Source organism: Giraffa tippelskirchi, chromosome 9, assembly GCF_054371585.1.
Source record: "Giraffa tippelskirchi isolate mGirTip1 chromosome 9, T2T-mGirTip1v1.2.pri, whole genome shotgun sequence".
In the NCBI taxonomy this organism is placed as follows: Eukaryota; Metazoa; Chordata; class Mammalia; order Artiodactyla; family Giraffidae; genus Giraffa; species Giraffa tippelskirchi.
In genome coordinates, this window is record NC_137283.1 from 134993628 (window position 1) to 135012279 (window position 18652).

General features: G+C 38.8%; 3 protein-coding genes and 1 pseudogene across 3 annotated transcripts in view; all 4 read right to left on the minus strand.

Annotated features, from left to right (window-relative positions):
* LOC145521922 (trace amine-associated receptor 7a-like) overlaps nucleotides 1–18652 on the minus strand; it is a 31980-nt gene that overhangs the window by 13187 nt on the left and 141 nt on the right. The window contains exon 2 of the mRNA XM_081530884.1: nucleotides 1345–1397. The gene's annotated coding sequence lies outside the window, so the exon portion shown is untranslated. The remainder of the gene's footprint in view (nucleotides 1–1344; nucleotides 1398–18652) is intronic.
* On the minus strand, nucleotides 295–1323 carry LOC145520479 (trace amine-associated receptor 7a-like). The gene has a single exon (XM_081526952.1). The coding sequence runs from the start codon at nucleotides 1294–1296 to the stop codon at nucleotides 295–297; it is 1002 nt and encodes a 333-aa protein (XP_081383078.1). The 5' UTR covers nucleotides 1297–1323.
* On the minus strand, nucleotides 7121–8262 carry LOC145521923 (trace amine-associated receptor 6-like; annotated as a pseudogene).
* TAAR5 (trace amine associated receptor 5) lies at nucleotides 14736–15749 on the minus strand. The gene has a single exon (XM_081526951.1). The coding sequence runs from the start codon at nucleotides 15747–15749 to the stop codon at nucleotides 14736–14738; it is 1014 nt and encodes a 337-aa protein (XP_081383077.1).

Sequence of the window (18652 nt, forward strand, 5' to 3'; positions counted from 1 at the left end):
TCAGAAAGAGCCAAGCCACCCAAGATCACCTAAGATCACCCAAGTGTTCAACGCAGAATGGATATTGCCATCCAGGCATTTCTGGCTCCAAAGCTGTGCTGTCCCCATTACAAATAGGTTTTGATGTTATATTTACCAAAGAATTATGAACTTGAATTTAAGCATTTGGGTCAGGGTTGAACTACAATTTAGTTATTTTACATTACAAAAATTGCACTTTTACAATCAACTTTTTCTCCTCATTATCTGTTCAATGTGAGTCTATTTTCAGTTCTCCCAAACTGAGACCAGAACCTACTCAGAAAACAAATTTATTGTTGAGGAATTTTCTCTCAAGACTTTGCCTGTGACAATGAGTTTTATGGCTTTTCGGAACCAAGGATAAAAGAAAGCATAAATCAAGGGGTTCATAGCTGAGTTATAATAAGCAATCCAAACCAGTATTTCATAAACATATGTGGGAGTGATGAAACCTAGGAAGGCATCAATGATGGAATCCAGGAAGTAAGGCAGCCAGGAGATCAGAAATGCTAGCACTGTGACGCCCAGTGTTCTTGCTGCCTTTCTCTCCCTCTTGGCCACTCTGTCTTGGTAGCTGTCTGAGCATCTCCCAGTCTTATCGTTCAGACTCTCAATTTTTCTAGCCTGTTGTTTAGCAATGAGGAAAATCTTGGAGTAAAGAACTATCATCACAAGGGTGGGGATGAAAAATAATAGAAAATTCACCAATACCCAATTTTGATTCACTGCAATTTGACAGCCTCCCACACAGGTAAGAGCACTTACTATATCCTCCAACCCTGCTTCATTTGCACCTGTGCCAAGAAGGGAAAAAGTATACAAAATGGGAAAGAGCCAAGAGAAGACAATACACATGCCAGAAACAGATACAGTGAACCTGGTTGGATAGACCAGAGGGTCAGTGACAGCAATGTACCTGTCCAGAGAGATAAAGCACAAGTGGTAGATGGAAGCATAACAGAATGACCCATTGAAACAAGAGTGGAGTTGACAGTAACGCTGCCCAAAGTACCAGCAGCTCTCCACGGACCTCACTGTGCTGAAGGGCATCACAGTCACTCCCACCAAGAAGTCCGCACAGGCCAGAGAGGTGATCAAGAAGTTGGCTGGAGAATGCAGCTGCTTGAAGTGGAGAATGGAAATCATTACCAAGAGGTTTCCAAATACAGTCAGCACAGCTCCAAAACCAAACACTGTGTACAGGATGAGGCGGGGACCTAGTGAGTAGGGGGTTTTCACACAGGATCCGTTCATGTGCTCGTAGCAGAGCTGCATAGCAACAGGAGAGGGAGATGCACTGTTCGTGATTCTCTGATTTGATACCTGGAAATCTGTCACCCTCTGTGGCCCAGGATGTCATTCCAGTGTTCAAAGTCCTTTAAAAAAAACAAAAGATAAATACAATATGTTAGTAATTCCCAGCACGTTCTGTCTCCATTTCTTTGTAAGTGCCAATCTTTATTTTCTTTTTTAAAAAATATATTTATTTATTTGCTGTGCTGCGTCTTAGCTGCAGCATGTGGGATCTTTTGTTGCAGCGCACGGACTCTCTAGTTGTGGCCTGTGGACTCAGTACTTGCAGTGCATGGGTTTAGTTGTCCTGCAGCATGTGGGATCTTAGTTCTCCCACGAGGGATCAAACCCGTATCTCCTGCATTGTAAGGCAGATTCTTAACCACTGGAATACTAGGGAAGTCCCCAAACCCTTATTTTCATGTTTAGAACATGATTCATATCATCTTGTAAAATAATTCACTTCCAAATGCATAAACAGTTAGCTTTCGTCATTGAATTATTTAAGTTAAAAAATGTATTCCTTTGCATTACCTGGTACTTTATGTCAGAGAAGTATTGGTTTTCAAGAAGCTGTTATATGATGCTTGTTCAAATGCTACTTTTTATAGGACTCTTTTCCTAATTTATCAGAGCAAGGATAATGCCCAAAACACTCTATCCCCTCAGGAAAGGAGACAAATGATTCCAATACCCAAAGCACTTAAGACTGTATCCCCATAGTGGAAGGTGTAGAAAGAAAGAATGTCATGATTGTGTATGTCAAAAAGTATGTCAAAGAAAGTAAATCATGATTGTGTTTATGCTAAAAATAATTTTATGCCCTACTAATTTCCTGATGACATTTGACCTTTTCATGACATAGGAATGGGAATAGTCTCCTTAAAAACTTGCTCAAGATTTGAAAGCCATATTGTTTATTCTTACTATTTATGGGTGACTCAATTTTCATTTTGTAAGGACTACTGGCTGTTGATTCCCGTTTGTCACTAGAAGTCTTTCAAAGAAGTTCTTAAGCTCTTACAGTTCTAGTTTCTATAAAGAGATTAAATACAAAATTATATTAAATCTAGACTGTTTCAGGTTTAGTTTTAATAATTCTGATTTGGAAAACCGTGCGTGGAGAATCCAAAATGTTTCCTCATAGAAATACATGAAGGAAGAGTAAGTACACCTAGAAAGCAGTTCCTGCTAAGGTTTTTATTTTGGAGAGGGAGGAATTTTGTTGTTTCTAAATGGGAACTGTTAGGAATATATTAAAGAAATAATATGAAAAATGTATTTTTGAAATGTCAATATTCCTATATTATACTCTGAATTTTACCATTGACAAATTCTCCTCTTGGAGCTCTAGAGCAGAACTCAGCTTAGACTTGAAAAAATTTTTTTCTGATGAGTGACTTCTGGTCATTTTACAAAATCAGCTTTCTGAATCTGAGGTGTAGTCTATATTTGAAATTTTCACACTTTTAAAGTGAACAGGTTGTGGAATTATGGTAACTGTATCCACCCATGTAACCACCCATGCAATCAAGGTATAGAATAGACTGTTTCCAACACCTCAGTTCAGTGTCTGTGCAATATTCACACACTTATTGGGTATATTAGGAATGCATTCCCAATTATTTGCTAAGGAGCGATCTATTGTAGGAACATACCACAATTGTTTTATTCATATATATTTTGATATTCATTTGGACTCTTGTTCACATTAGGGCTGTTATTAGGTATTGCTAAGAACATTCATATATAATTATTTGCATAGACATGTGTTTCATTTATTTTGGGTAAATTACTGGCCCTAATGGGAAATATGTGTTTAACTGTACAAGAAAATACAAACTGTCTTCTAAAGTAATTGTAGCATTTTATACTTCCACCAGCAATTTATGAGTGTTCTAAATGCTTCAAGTCTTCTTCAACACTTGTTATTGACATGTTTTTAAATTTAACCATTCTAGATGGTGTATAGTCATATCTCATGTTTTTAATTTAATGAGTGGTGGTATTGAGAACCTGTTTATGTTATTATTGGCCATTAATGTATCCACTTTTGGTGACATGTCCATTAAAAATTTTGCCCATTTTTACTCGAGTTCTAAAATTTCTTATTATTGAGTTTACTGGGTTCAAGTTTTTTGGCATATATCTTCTGAATATTTGACTTTTTAGTTTCTTGAGAGTATCTTTTAAAGATTGGAAGGTTTTGTTTTTAATGAAGTCCCACTTACTATTTTTTTAATGGCTAATTTTTTTTTCTTGTCTAAGAAAATTGTCTAACTTAGTCACAACTATTTTCTTCTATGCTTCTTCTAGAAGCTTCTTTATACTTTTACTGCTAGTGTTTTATGACTCACATCATATTAATTTTAAATATGTTATGAGGAGGGGTCTGAGATTTATTAGGAGAATGAGTATTAGTATAAGGATATTCAGTAATTCCAGCAGCATTTCTTGAAATAACTATCTTTCTCCAGTGAACGATGTTTGTTCGTGTCAAAAATCAATCAACCATACGTGTGTGGATTTATTTCTGGATTCTCTTCTATTCTGTTGATCTCTGCTTCTATATTTAGGTCAAATACCCTTTTGTCTTGACTGAAACTTTACCTTAAGTCTTAAAGCCAAGTTGTGTAAACCTTTTACTTTTTTGTCCCTTCCAAAATTGTTTTGGCCATCTTATGTCTTTATTTTTTATAAAACTTTTTAACCACCTTGTCAAAAAAGCAAAAAAACAAAAACAAAAACCCAGCAGTGTTCATTGTTATAAATTTGAGTCTTTAAAACAATTATGAAGAGGGGCAATGGAATATTTGATCGGGACAGTAAATTTTCTCATTTCCTCATTTAATTACATCATGTATAGTTTTCTGACTCACTGGAAAAGACCCTGATGCTGGAAAAGATTGAGGGTAGGAGGAGAGGGGGTGACAGAGGATAAGATGGTTGGATGGCATCACTGACTCCATGGGTCATGGGTTTGAGCAAACTCCAGGAGATGGTGAAGGACAGGGAAGCCTGGTGTGCTGTAGTCCATGGGGTTGCAAAGAGTTGGACACGACTTCGTGACTGAACAACAACAACCACAACAATGATTTATGAATTTAGATGCTTTGCAAATAGCTGCAAAGCATCTAAATTTTAAGTTGCTATAGTTTACTAACATTGAAGGATTGCACATGTTAATAATATTGAACCTACCTAGCCAAGTCCATATTTTGTCTTTCCATGGGTAAGAAGCCAAAAGAGGGAAAAAACAAAACTAAAAGTATTATTTTAACAAGATAAAAAGAAAAAAGAAAGGAACAATAGAGAAACAAAATATAAGGAGAACAGCTAGAAACAAGTATCAAGAGAATAGAATCAGGTCAAATACAGAAAAACATTTATCCAAATTAGTATCTGTAGACACCTGTAATCAAGTGCCTACAGAAGAAAGGGCTCTGGGTGGCCAAAGATTCTTGCTGCACTAAACATTTTGGTAAAAATGAGCAGTATCTTGTGTTGATTAGTTTCTTTTAACTGCTCTGAAGAACTTGGGGGGAAAATGAGCTTAAAGGCTTTAAAGTGCCAGCTCAACGTTCGTATAAGAAACCTGAAAGCTTTGATGAAAGCTCTGAAAGAACTCTTAATATCCTAGAGTTACAGAACTGAGTTTCTGAAAACCAAACTCCAAGCTGAAATCTGTAGGGCCCCGAATTACAAGGCAAACAGAATTCTCAAATTTCTAGAGCCTCTTTCTGTAAAAGTCTGGCATTGATTAGCAAGAAAAGGGATTCTTGAAATTAGGATGGTGACATAAAGGCAGGTCCTAATGAAACTGGTTACCTCCAACCTCTAACTCTGTCAAGTCTTCTCTGGCAGAAGCAGCAGCCCTTCCCCCACTGCCTGACGCATTCAGTCTTCCTTTGTCTGAAGGAGCTGTGGTGTCCTCCTCCGAGGTAGTTGCTGTAACAACACACCTGGACCCTCCTCAGGGCTTCCCCTCAGACCTGTCCTCATCTCACCTATCTTCAGGACCCAGTCCTAGCAGGACCCAAAGGGAATGGTACAAAGTGAGATTCATGAAGACATGCAACTCCAAACAGAAACGTGTAGGATTCTGCCCATCTATATTGACAGAAACCCAAGGAATATATATGAGAATGGATCTCAAGTGTGTGATATCAGTCTGGAAGTTGAGTAAAGCAGGATCAGGCTTAATGTATTAATAAAGGCCCACCATGCAGCACATAATCTTTAGTGAAGGAACTGTTGAAGAATCTTAAAGACATGCTCATGCTCAATCATGTCCAACTATTTGCAATCCCATGGACCGCAGCCTGCCAGGCTCCTCTGTCCATGGGATTTTCCAGACAAGAATACTGGAAGGGGTTGCCATTTCCTTCTGTGGGGGATCTTCCCAACCCAGGGATGAAAGTCATGTCTCTTGAGTCTCCTGCTTTGGCAGGTGGATTCTTTACCACTGAGCCACCTTAGAAGCTTTAAAGACATGCTGCAAAACAATATTAAACTACTTTAATACAGTAAGATATAATTCCTGAGATGATTTGATCACTTTAAGATGTAGTCCCCAAAATATTGGGCTTCCCAGGTGGCTCAGTAATAAAGAATCTGCCTGCCAAGGAGGGGGCGTGAGTTTGATCCCCGGTTCAGCATGATCCCCTAGAGAAGGAAATGGCAACCCGCTCCAGTATTCTTGCCTGGAAAATTCCACTGATAGAGGAGTCAGTCGGGCTACAGTCTATGGGGTTGCAAAAGAGTTGGACACAACTTAGAGACTAAACAACAACACCCCTAAAATATACCAACACTGTTACAGTTTATTTTCATTAGGTAAGAAAAATATATACTAGGAATATGCACACAAAATGTATTTTTATTAAATTAAAAGAAGTAAACATCTTTTGAGATCGACACGTACACACTGCTCTTTTTTTTAACGGATAACCAGTAAGAACATACTGTATAGTGTAGGGAACTCTGCTCAATGTTATATGGCAGCCTGGATGGGAGGGAACTTCAGGGGTGAATGAATACGTGTATATGTATGACTAAGCCACTTTGCTATGAACCCGAAACTATCACAACATTGTTAATTGGCTGTACCCCAATATTAAAAAAAGTTAAAAAGAAAACAGTGGACAAACTTTGGATAGTATTTATAGAAAAAAATTGCCCTGTCGTAACTGGAAGGTAAAATAACACACTTGATGGGATGAGAAAAATAATCATAAAAAGACACATAAAAATCACTTTTGCGGAAATAGCACCACCTGTTCATGGTTATTCCCACATTTACAAAAATCCCCAAATTATATAAGTCCAGTCCTGAGTCTGAAATGGCTGATACATATGACTCAGGGACCTCTTAGGTGCTCCCAGTAGAACTTTCCCCAAGAAACAAGCCTCTGAAAATGAGAATGAAGTTAACTGAGTTCAGACAAAAAGACAGGGAATACAAGATTTTCATGGGACATGGAACTAAAAAACTTTTGAAAGTGAAGGAAAGGTCAGCCTGAAAGAGAGGCCCAGAAAAGGAAAATCATTAACAACAAAGCAAGGAAGCATGCAGATTTGAGGAAACTAGAAAACATCAACTTGTGTCTAACATTTTTATTGAATATATTTATGTCAAATGATTAAAAATGTTCACTCATCAAAAAAGTAAGAGCATGAAGGTGATGCTGCTAAAATTGAGGTATCGTTTCTCCTCCCCATCTGAATGCAACACTTCTATGCAATGTATTGCATGCCACAGTTCTGAGAAATTCCAAATAAATCATTAAATTCCTTGTTTTGAAAATTAGCTCTCTTTAGAAAATAAGTTTATGGTTGATGAGCTACCTGTTAATACTTCGCCCATTATGATAACTTTTATTGCTTTCCTAAACCAAGAGTAAAATAAAGAATAAATCAAATGATTTAGAGCAGAATTATAATAACCAAACCAGCAAAATATCTCATAAACATATGAAGGAGTTATAAAACCCAAAAAAGAATCAATAAATGAATCAATCATATACGGTAACCATGAGATCAAAAATGTTATCACCGTGATACTCAGAGCTTTAGCAGCTTTTCTCACTCTCTTAGTCACCCTGGTTTTGTATATGCCTGATAATCCTTCTACTTTGCTAGGAATATGTTCAATCTTTATAGCCTGTTGTCTAGTCACAAGAAATATATTACTATACAGAATTATCATAACAAAAGTAGGTACAAAAAATAATAGAAAGTCTATCAAAATCCAACTTTCAGTGCAGCTGAGGGCACTTACTAATTCCTCCATCCCATTCTCGTGAACACCTGTGAAGAACACAGCTCTGCTGTACACAAGGGCAGGATCCAGGAGATGCTGACGCATACCCCTGACACAGACACCGTGAACTTGGGGGGTCAGTAACAGCAATGTACCTATCGATGAAGGTGAAGGACAAGTGGCAGAGAGAAGAGTAACAAAATGCCACATCACAACACGTGTGGAAAGTGCAGAGAGTTCACCCAAAGTACCAGCAGCTCTCCATGGACCTGACCATGCTGAAGGGGATCACAGTGACTCCCACTAGAAAGTCTGCACGGGCCAGAGAGGTGATGAGAAAACTGGTTGGTGAGTGCAGCTGCTTGAAATGAAGGATGGCAGTCATCACCAGGAAGTTTCCAAACATGGCCAGGACAGCCCAAAGCCAAACACCATGTACCGAATCACCCGGGATGCAGGTGAGTAGGGTGTTTTCACACAGGATCTGTTCAGGTCCTCGTAGCAGAGCTGCACAGCTGCAGGGGGTGGATGAACTGCTATTCATGATGCTGCTGTTAATAGCATGTAAACACCTGGAGATGTTCTGCCCTTTTCAATCACATAAAATAGAGCAGTTTTCTATCTCTTGAAGAGAGAGAAGAATCTCTTAACTGAATACCAATGTTACAGTTATCAGATGTTATCATAATGCCCTGTCATATATCTATTTTAATTTTAAGCTCAGAACATATAAAATAATAATATATGCAAGTTAAGTTCTCAATAAATACTACTATTAATAATCACTATTTTATTTTTATTCTTTAGAATATAGTTGAAAACAACTTTCCATATCCAATAAGTATTTAGGCAAATCTGTGGCAAATTTGCTTTTGCCACAATAAATTTCTTGCCTTGTAATTTATGAAAAATTTTTTTACCTGGACTGGATATTGGATTTATTCCTCATTGTCAAAGTTAGTGAGATATATGTGATTTGTTATTTATTAGTTACCTTTACTACCCCTACCCCCACAAGAACATCTGAGGAGTTAATGACAAAAACCCCCAGGAAACAGCCAAAGCCCATATCAAAATATCTGCAGTGGAGTCCCTGTAGTGCAAGGTGTGAGCAGATAAAAGAAACTTATATTTAATAATCTCCAGTTAAAATGTATTGTTTGATGTAGAATGGCATCACATCAGGGATCACATGAAAAATGAAAATGAGAGGATATCTCACTCATATACAAAGATGCAAATATTCTAAACAGAATGTTTGTAAACCAAATCAACATATCAGTTCAGTTCAGTCGCTCAGTCATGTCCGACTCTTTGCGACCCCATGAACTGCAGCACGCCAGGCCTCTCTGTCCATCACCAACTCCCGGAGTCTACCCAAACCCATGTCCATCGAGTCGGTGATGCCATCCAACCATCTCATCCTCTGTCGTCCCCTTCTCCTCCTGCCCCCAATCCTACCCAGCATTAGGGTCTTTTCCAATGAGTCAACCCTTCGCATGAGGTGGCCAAAGTATTGGAGTTTCAGCTTCAACATCAGACTTTCCAATGAACACCCAGGATTGATCTCTTTTAGGATGGATTGATTGGATCTCCTTGCAGTCCAAGGGACTCTCAAGAGTCATCTCCAACACCACAGTTCAAAAGCATCAATTCTTCGGTGCTCAGCTTTCTTCACCGTCCAACTCTCACATCCATACATGACCACTGGAAAAACCATAGCCTTGACCAGACGGACTTTTGTTGGCAAAGTAATGTCTCTGCTTTTAAATATGCTATCTAGGTTGGCCATAACCTTCCTTCCAAGGAGTAAGCGTCTTTTAATTTCATGGCTGCAATCACCATCTGCAGTGATTCTGGAGCCCCCAAAAATAAAGTCTGACATTGTTTCCACTGTTTGCCCATCTATTTCCCATGAAGTGATGGGACCAGATGCCATGATCTTAGTTTTCTGAACGTTGAGCTTTAAGCCAACTTTTTCACTCTCCTGTTTCACCTTCATCAAGAGGCTCTTTAGTTCTTCTTCACTTTCTGCAATCAACATATAAAAGATGATAAATTTGATTTAATCAATGCCAAGAATGGAAATTGCGTTAACATTAGAAAATCAATTAATATAATTCACCATATTATCAAACTAGAATTTTGTGATTATTTTATTGCATTTAGCAACAATAGCAATCATTTTTTTCCCCACTCTTTTTCTTGCATAATTGCATCAGCATTTCAGGATGCTAAGCAGATGACCTGGTTTCCATGTGAGTACATTGGGATTGTCTTTGTATATTCCATCTGGTGAGAGATAGACATTTCTCGTAATGGGAAAAAAGATGTCCACATTATCCTAAGCTTGAATAACAATAATCCACTCCAGATCTGTGAATCTGGTGACCCTCTCTGTATGTGCTTCAGACCATCCACATGTGGCTCATGACATAGTATGCTGCTTTGGCTTTTTTAGATTTTAGAGATAATGTACCATAATCAGTTTTCCCTCTCTCTGTGGGAAAAGGTTCCACTTTTAAAGAAATTATAGACTCATCAGGGGGTCTAGTTCTCCTTTTGAAACCCCTTCCTTTTTAGTGTCTTCAACCAGGACTCCAAGATTGTAGATATGTCAGAGTACTCATCAGTTTTCTGTTTTTTCATCTTCCTTCTTCCATCTCTCCTAATTACCCTGTGTCTGTCCAGAAATGTGGAAATATTCTGAAGTTCTTTTTCAAATTCTCTCATCACAGTCACTTGTTATTTCTGAACTGAATATAACTTCAGAAAGCCTACTGTACATCTTTATACCAGTTTTCTTAGAATATGAGTCGCAGCCCTTAGCTTACAACTTTTAGTCAGTAGGCATACAGATGTGTGCATCCTAAAACATGATGTATATTCCAGACACACCCATAAGTATCTTCTGTGACTCACAGAGAATAGATTAAGGTGTGCAAGACATGTTACTTTAATGCAACCATCATTATAATGATAGCAAGCAGCAAATAGTATATATAAGTTGTTTGGTTTACATGTATTAAGTCATAAAACGGTTATGCGCAAAAAAAATGAAGTCAGAAGTATTATTATCCTTATTTTATAAATGAAAAGGCTGATATGCTGAGAAGCTAATAACTTGCCTAAGGTTACACTTCTAGTAAACGATGATCTTAGGCATTTGTATCTAAGTCATTTAGCTCCAGATTCTATGTTCAGAGCCTCCATGCTCTGAGCTTCTACTGCTATGCTCTCATTACCCCAACAGGATACCTCAGGGCCTTAGCACAGACTCTCATCTGCCTGCATCACTCTTTCCTCAGATTTTCACAAGTTCTTTCTCATTCTTCAGGCCTCAGCTTTAAAATGACTTCCTCAGAAAAATCACTGTCTCAGCTAATTGGTACTGTCTCAGTTGGTACTTCTTTTTTATTCTTTTATTTACCTTGTTTTCTCATGTTCTTAAGTGTATGTATCAGAATTTGAGCCCAATCAGTCCATCCAAAAGGAAATCAGTCCTGAATATTCATTGGAAGGACTGATGCTGAAGCTGAAACCCCAATACTTTGGCCACCTGATGTGAAGAACTGACTCATTTGAAAAGACCCTCATGCTGGGAAAGATTGAAGGCAATAGGAGAAGGGGATGACAGAGGATGAGATGGTTGGATGGCATCATTGACTCTACAGACATGAGTCTGAGTAAAATCCAGGAGTTGGTGACGGACAGGGAAGCTTAGTGTGCTGCAGTCCATGGGGTCGGAAACAGGCAGACATGACTCAGTGATTGAACTGAACTGAACTGAACACCACATTAGCCCATATTTTAATGATCAGAACATGAATGGCCAAGTCCAACATCAGTGGACCTGGGACATTTGCTACTTCCCAGGGATTAGGGAGCAGGGGAAACTGCAGTGAGAAAGAAGCATGAAATAGAGGCAGAAGTAGAGAAGACAAAGTCTCAGTGCCATCCTGTGATACGTGCCAAGGACCAAGACTGAGGATGATGTATTCCTTCTCTTTGATTCTCAAAACCTTTCCCTACAATTTCAAATTTGCAGCCATCAGAGTTGCAGAATAAATCCATGCAAACTGCAAAGGTCTGTGTGGGGGAAGGGCCAGCTTCTTTCACACACTTTGTAGGCCACTGTTTGTGTGACCTTTTGATTCCCAATGCCTTCTGCAGAACTAACTTTACAGAACAGAGCTATTCAGAAGCAATACAAAGGGGATCTTGTTATGGAAATCACCCTGCTCAAAACCTTTGATCATGTATAAGACATATAAGTTTCATGTTTATACTCATACACATACACATTCATGGGCTTCCCAGGTGGTTCGGTGGTAAAGAATCCGCCTGCAATACGGGAGACATGGGTTCAATCCCTGGGTTGGGAAGATTCCCTGGAGGAGGGCCCAGAAACCCACTCCAGTATTCTTGCCTGGAGAATTCCATGGATAGAAGAGCCTGGCTGGCTACAGTCCATGGGGTTGCAAAGAGACGTGACTGAAGCAACTGAGCACATATACATTCACGTATTTTATATATTCTCAGATGCTCCCTGCTGGGATGAGCTAAAACCTGGTTTGGTTAAATTGTAAGAAAACAATGTAATTAAATTGAGAGATGTTTAGAGGAAAAATAATGGTCAGGTTCATACAAAAGCAGAATCATTTCCTGCTGTGTGGATGTGATTGATTTGCAGAGTTCCACCTTGTGAAGCTGCTAAGTATTCTTACTTTCAGGACAGACAGCACTGTACCTAATGGATAGGGAATGGGTATGGATATATTCTAGGAAGGGAAGAGGAAAATGTTTTTTTTTTTAAATAATGACTGACTTACTTTGCAAATTATTGCTACATCTAAGACACAGTGTTCCAAGCTCCTTAAAGTTTCATAACTGAAAGAAAAACACCAATACAGTATACTAATGCATATATATGGAATTTGAAAGATGGTAACGATAACCCTATATGCGAGACAGAATAAGAGACACAGATGCATAGAACAATTTTATGGACTCTGAGGGAGAAGGTGAGGGTGGGACGTTCTGGGAGAATAGCACTGAAACATGTATATTATCATATGTGAAACAGAACACCATTCCATGTTCGATGCATGAGACAAGGGCTCAGGGCCGGGGCAATGGGACGACCCGGAGGGATGGGATGGGGGGGGAGGTGGGTGGGGGGTCCAGGAAGGGGAACACATGTAAACCCATGGCTGATTCATGTCGATGTATGGCAAAAACTATTACAATATTGTAAAGTAATTAGCCCCCAACTAAAATAAATAAATTTATTAAAAAAAAAAGTTTCATAACTGTAGTAGTAAGATAATTTGAATATGTAATTCATTTGTAATTTATCTCATAATGCTTAAGTGCAAAAGAAAGAATAATTACTTTCAAAGAAGTATTAAGTGTTAAAAAATACATTGAATTTAACAGTGTGTACATGAACACTGCAATAGTTTAAATGGATAACCAACAAAAACCTATTGTAGAGCACATGGAACTCTGCTCAATGTTATTTGCCAGCCTGGATATCAAGGGGATTTGGAGGAGAATGGATACATGTATCTGTATGGCTGAGTCCCTTCACTATTCACCTGAAACTATCACAACATTGTTAATACAATGTTGTTAATACATTATTGTTAATATTGTTAGCACAATAATTGGCTATACCCCAATACAAAATGTTTTTGTTGTTAAAAAATAAAATTAAAAACATTTAAAAAAAATCAGAAAATATTTTTACAACAAATGTATTTTTTAATTATGAAAGAGTGGGATCAATAAAAGTTATCTTTCCATCAAAAATTAAAAGAAATAAATCCTTTTTAGCTAACTTCATTGCCAAAATATGACTTTTACTTCTTTATTTATTGATTTCTATGTCTATGTCTGTATCTGCATCTATAATATCATCTATATATCTTTAATCCAGACACTTAAAATTAATTTACAAATAGTTTTCCAAGTAAGTAATTATTAATCTGAAAAAGTCACTAAGAAATATGGAATTAGACTGCCTAGAGACCTGTAGGGAAAGATTTAGGAAGAAAACAGAAACAATATGTACATAAAAGACACATCCTTCCTAGTAATAGCTCCTGTAAAGAATGATTCAATTCTGAGCAAGCATGTGGCGTAAATAACTTATTTTTCTGAAGAAAATCCACATAGCAGAGTCTCTGGAAAAATAGGTCTAACTTGTATGATTTTTTAAAAGGAAAAAATATTAAAATGGTGAGACATGGAGCATCATCACTTTACAAATATGCCACACATTTTCGTTTTTCAATTATTAAAGAAAAAAGAAGAAAACATTCCTTCAAGAATAATACATTTACTCAATGAGCATTGAAATGGACATTGAAAAAAAACCTGGCTTATCATCAGCTTGTTTAGCAACTTGGTTCCAAGGAGACAGCATTTTTAAAGGGACCATTTTTAAAAAGAGACAGTCTGAACACTTGACCATGATTAGGAAAAGTGATATGAAATTAGGATGCAAACAATATTTCCCAAAGTTCAATTATACAAAGCTCAATTATTTGAACTTAAGGACATCTTAGAGAGCAAAGAGTACAAACCCTTGATTTTTTTTGATGGGGAAACTGATGAGGGGAGGGGTAAGATATTGTCAAAATAGCCTTGTCTGGCACTGCCAGGTTACAGGACCAGGACAGGAACTCAGAAAACTGCCTTCAGTGTTTCTTTCCCTTCACTTCTGCATCTTAGTTGTCTCCAAGGAAGTAATAAATGCGGAGATTAATATTTGCACAGAGTTTTGAAGTATCCGATAAACATTTAGAGGATGGCACGCTCTCCTTTCCCTACATTCTGTAGAAGCATTGAAGGAGAAGAATGCTGTATCTCTTCCCAGAATAAGTTTGTCTTTTTCCCCACTGCTCAAACCAGCTGCCCTAGAAGCCTGCCTACAAACTTCCAACACCACACAGCCCACACTCACAGTTCCACTCGTGCTTTCTGCAAAACCCTATCCCTAGATGGTTAGACAGCATCACTGACTCAATGGACATGAGTTTGAGCAAACTCTGGGAGATAGTAGAGGACAAGGAAGCCTGGTGTGCTGCAGTTCATGGGGTCGCAAAGAGTCAGACATGACTTAGTGACTGAAAAACGACAGGCCTGCATTCAGTCAGTCTTGGTACAAATCAATTGTGGGAGTCCGTGATGAGAAGATCTCCCGACTCAGGAGAAGTTTCAGTGCCTTCCTGAACCACCGGTAGGAAAAGACATAGATGATGGGGTTGCAGGCTGAATTGAAGTAAGCAAGCCAGATAAAGGTGTCGAAGACCAGCGGTGGCGTGATGAAGTTAAGGAGGCTTTCGACCATTGTGTCGACAGTGAAGGGAAGCCAGCACAAGAGGTACACACCCACAGTGATGCCCAGGGTCTTGGCAGCTTTTCTTTCACGCTTGGCAGCTCCAGCCAGGCTTTTGCTCAAGTTGTTGATCTGCTGAGCCTGCCTGGTTGCAACCACAAAGATCTTCACATATAAGCTGATCATGATGAAGCAGGGGAAAAAGAACACAGGGAAGTTTAGCCAGCCCCAAAACTTATTGAACAGCAGCTGGCAACTGCCCACACAAGGCATCTCTTCCAGCCACTGGTGGAGCCCTCTCTCTGCCACATCTGTGTAGAGCAAGAAGGCAGTATAAGCTGCTGGCACCCCCCAGCCTGCCAGGATGTACCTGAGGGCTACCCTGACCGTGAACTTAGAGGGATAGAGCAGGGGCTCACAGATAGCACAGTGGCGGTCAATGGAAATGAAACAGAGATGGAAGATGGAGGTGAGGCAGAAGAGGGTGTCCAGGTAGGTATGCAGGTGGCAGAGAGAGTCTCCGAAGAACCAGCAGCTTTCCACGGAGCGGATGGTACTGAGGGGCAGCACCAGCAGACCCAGAAACATGTCAGCCAGGGCCAGGGAAAGCAGCAAGAAGTTGGTGGGAGTGTGAAGTGCTTTGAAGTAGGACACAGCGAACACCACAAACAAATTTCCTAGGACCGTAATCAGCACGCCTGCTGCACAGGACAGGTAGATGGTCAACTGGATGCCCAGGGGATAGACTGCTCTGGGGCAAGACCCATTCACCTGGTAGCAGAACATCTCGGGGCGTTCTTCAGCATCTTGGTTGAGGACCACACTCATTTATGGTTTCTCCTCCTCTTCTCTTTCTGGGAAGAGTTAGCCTGTCCCCAACAACAACAACAACAAAATTTATCTGATAAACGACTAGAAAGTGAGATCTACAGGAAGAACTAAAGGAGGATCGACTGTGCCTTGAAAATCAAATACAGCATGAGACTCAAGGTCCCAGAAGAGTCACTTCTGTTAGCCCTGGTTTGTCTGACTAAGCACTTTTAAAACTACTGGAGACAACATCCTTAAGGAAAGAGAAGAAGGATGTAAGAACCTATTTCCTCAAAGAAAAAGCTAATTATATCACAGAAGGGAGTATAAAATTATTGAGAGGTGTCTCTTCCATTTTGAAAACGTACCTGATATTAAATGTAAAGTGAGATTAAAGTGATGAGGGGGAATTGGATGAAAATAGTCAAAAATATACAAACTTTCAATTATAAGATGAATAAGTACCTGGGATATAAAATACAACATGATAAATGTAATTAACACTGCTGTATGTTATACATGGAAATTCTTAGGAGAGCAAATCCTAAGAGTTATCCTCAAAAGGAGAAATTTTAAAATTATACAGTACTTCAACTTATACAGCACTGTTGGTTAATTATATCTCAATAAAACTGCAGAAAAATAAAAGTATTTTTGAGTCTGAACCTGGGAAGAATTGATTCTTGTTAATAAATCATTACTTGGGAAGATGTAACTTCTGGCTCCTCCTTCTAAGAATGAAATAAACTGACAGTAAAATCAACTGAGTAAGCTGTTTTTAATTTATTTACTTATACTGAGGTATAATGACATATGGGACTTCCTTGGTTGCTCAGTCAGTAAAGAATCTGCCTGCAGTGCAGGAGACCCAGATTCAATTCCCCTGGGTCAGGAAGATACCCTGGAAAAGGAAATGACAAACCACTCCAGTATCTTTGCCTGAAAATCCCATGGACAGAGGAGCCTGGTGGGCTGCAGTCCATGGGGTCACAAAGAGTTGGGAACGATCAAGGGACTAACACACACATAATGATATATAACCTTAACTTAGTTTCAAGAACAGCATAATGTTTTGGTATTTATATATATTTATATTATGAAATGATCTGCACACTATGTTTAGTTAGCATTTAACACCGCACATAGTTACAGGATTTTTCTTATGATGAAAACTTTTAAGATCTACTCTCTTAGCAACTTTCAAATATGCAGTGCAGTAATATTAACTTCAGTCATCATCCCCATGACTTAATTATTTTACAAATGAGTGTTTGAATGTTTTGACACCCTTCACCCATTCACTCAATCCCAGTCTCTGGCAACTTCCAATCTGTTCTCTGTATCTCTGAGCTTGTTTTCTTAAATTCTACATATAAGTGAGATCACACAGTATTTATTTTTCTCCATCTGATTTATTTCGCTTAGCATAATGCCCTCAAGGTCCATCAATGTTGTCTCAGATTGCAAGATTGAATTTTTTTATGACTAAAGTATATTCTATTTAATTTATTATTTATTTTTTTAATTGGAGGGTAATTGCTTTACAATTTTGCATTGGTTTCTGCTGCATAACACCGCTAATCAGTCATAACTATATATATATATATATCCCCTCCCTTTTGAACCTCCCTTATACCTACCCACCTTCCTGCCCCTCTAGGTCATCACAGAACACCAGGCTGGGCTCTCTTTGTAATACAGCAACTTCCCACTGGTTATGATAGTGGATATGTGTCAATGATACTTTCTCAATTTGTCCCATCCTCACCGTCCCCTGCTACATCCACAAGTCTGTTCTCTACATCTATGTCTCCATTCCTTCCCTGCAAAGAGTAAGCATTTTTAATTACATGTCAACTCTCCTCAGGAAAAGAATTCGGCATACAAATAATTAAATGAATAGAATTGCCCTATTTTAGTTTTGCACGCTACACAATTTCTAAAGATAACATGAAGTTTACACATCCTGGGGGAACTGTCACAAATAAATAAAAGCCTTTTATCTATCTAGTCTAGTCACTAGTCTGTGAAATTTTAAACAAAGTCTAATAAAACTGTATTCTGAGCTTTTAAGCTACTTACAGAAGAGTCAGAATCACTTCATGGAAAGGAGTTCTTTTAGCAGGTGACATAAGGTACATAACATTCACTTCCTTTAGCAAAGATGGCAGATGTACAAGCAGGTAATGATTTTATACTCCAAATGGAAACTGCTCCTCTATTTTGGCATGTGAAACAAATTAGTTCTGAAGGAGTACCCAGGGACCTAGTTTGCACAGTTCACAAGTCTCAGTAGTTTAAGGCTCCTTCTCAATATAGGATCGTTTATCCTGCTAATTATTAGAGATGAAAATTAAAGACACTGGATTTACATTTTATTTTGCTTAATTTTACTTTAAGTGTGTTCCATATATCCCTTCTGCTTTAAGATTGTGTATTCTTCTCCTGCTGCTGCTAAGTCGCTTCAGTCGTGTCTGACTCTGTGCGACCCTATAGATGGCAGCCCACCAGGCTCCACTGTCCCTGGGATTCTCCAGGCAAGAATACTGGAGTGGGTTGCCATTTCCTTCTCCAGCGCATGAAAGGGAAAAGTGAAAGTGAAGTCGCTCAGTCGTCCAACTCTTAGCGACCCCATGGACTGTAGCCTACCAGGCTCCTCCGTCTGTGGGATTTTCCAGGCAAAGGTACTGGAGTGGGGTGCCATTGCCTTCTCCGATTTACTGATCATAAGCCCTTTGGTTTGTGACTCCTACATTGGATTCATCATGGATTCTTTTTAAGCTCTCCATTTTGTGCTGGTTAAAGAAATCACAGAAGGTGAAACAGTTCACTTGGACATAGCAAAGTTAGATTCTTGTTTTGCCACTTTCTAGGTCATCAGTGATCCTCTTCCCCACTGTGTTTCCCCATTGATAAAGACT

Bases quoted from the DNA above. Each gene is read 5' to 3' on its own strand.
- TAAR5 (XM_081526951.1), bottom strand. From the start codon at position 15,749: ATGAGTGTGGTCCTCAACCAAGATGCTGAAGAACGCCCCGAGATGTTC.
- LOC145520479 (XM_081526952.1), bottom strand. From the start codon at position 1,296: ATGCAGCTCTGCTACGAGCACATGAACGGATCCTGTGTGAAAACCCCC.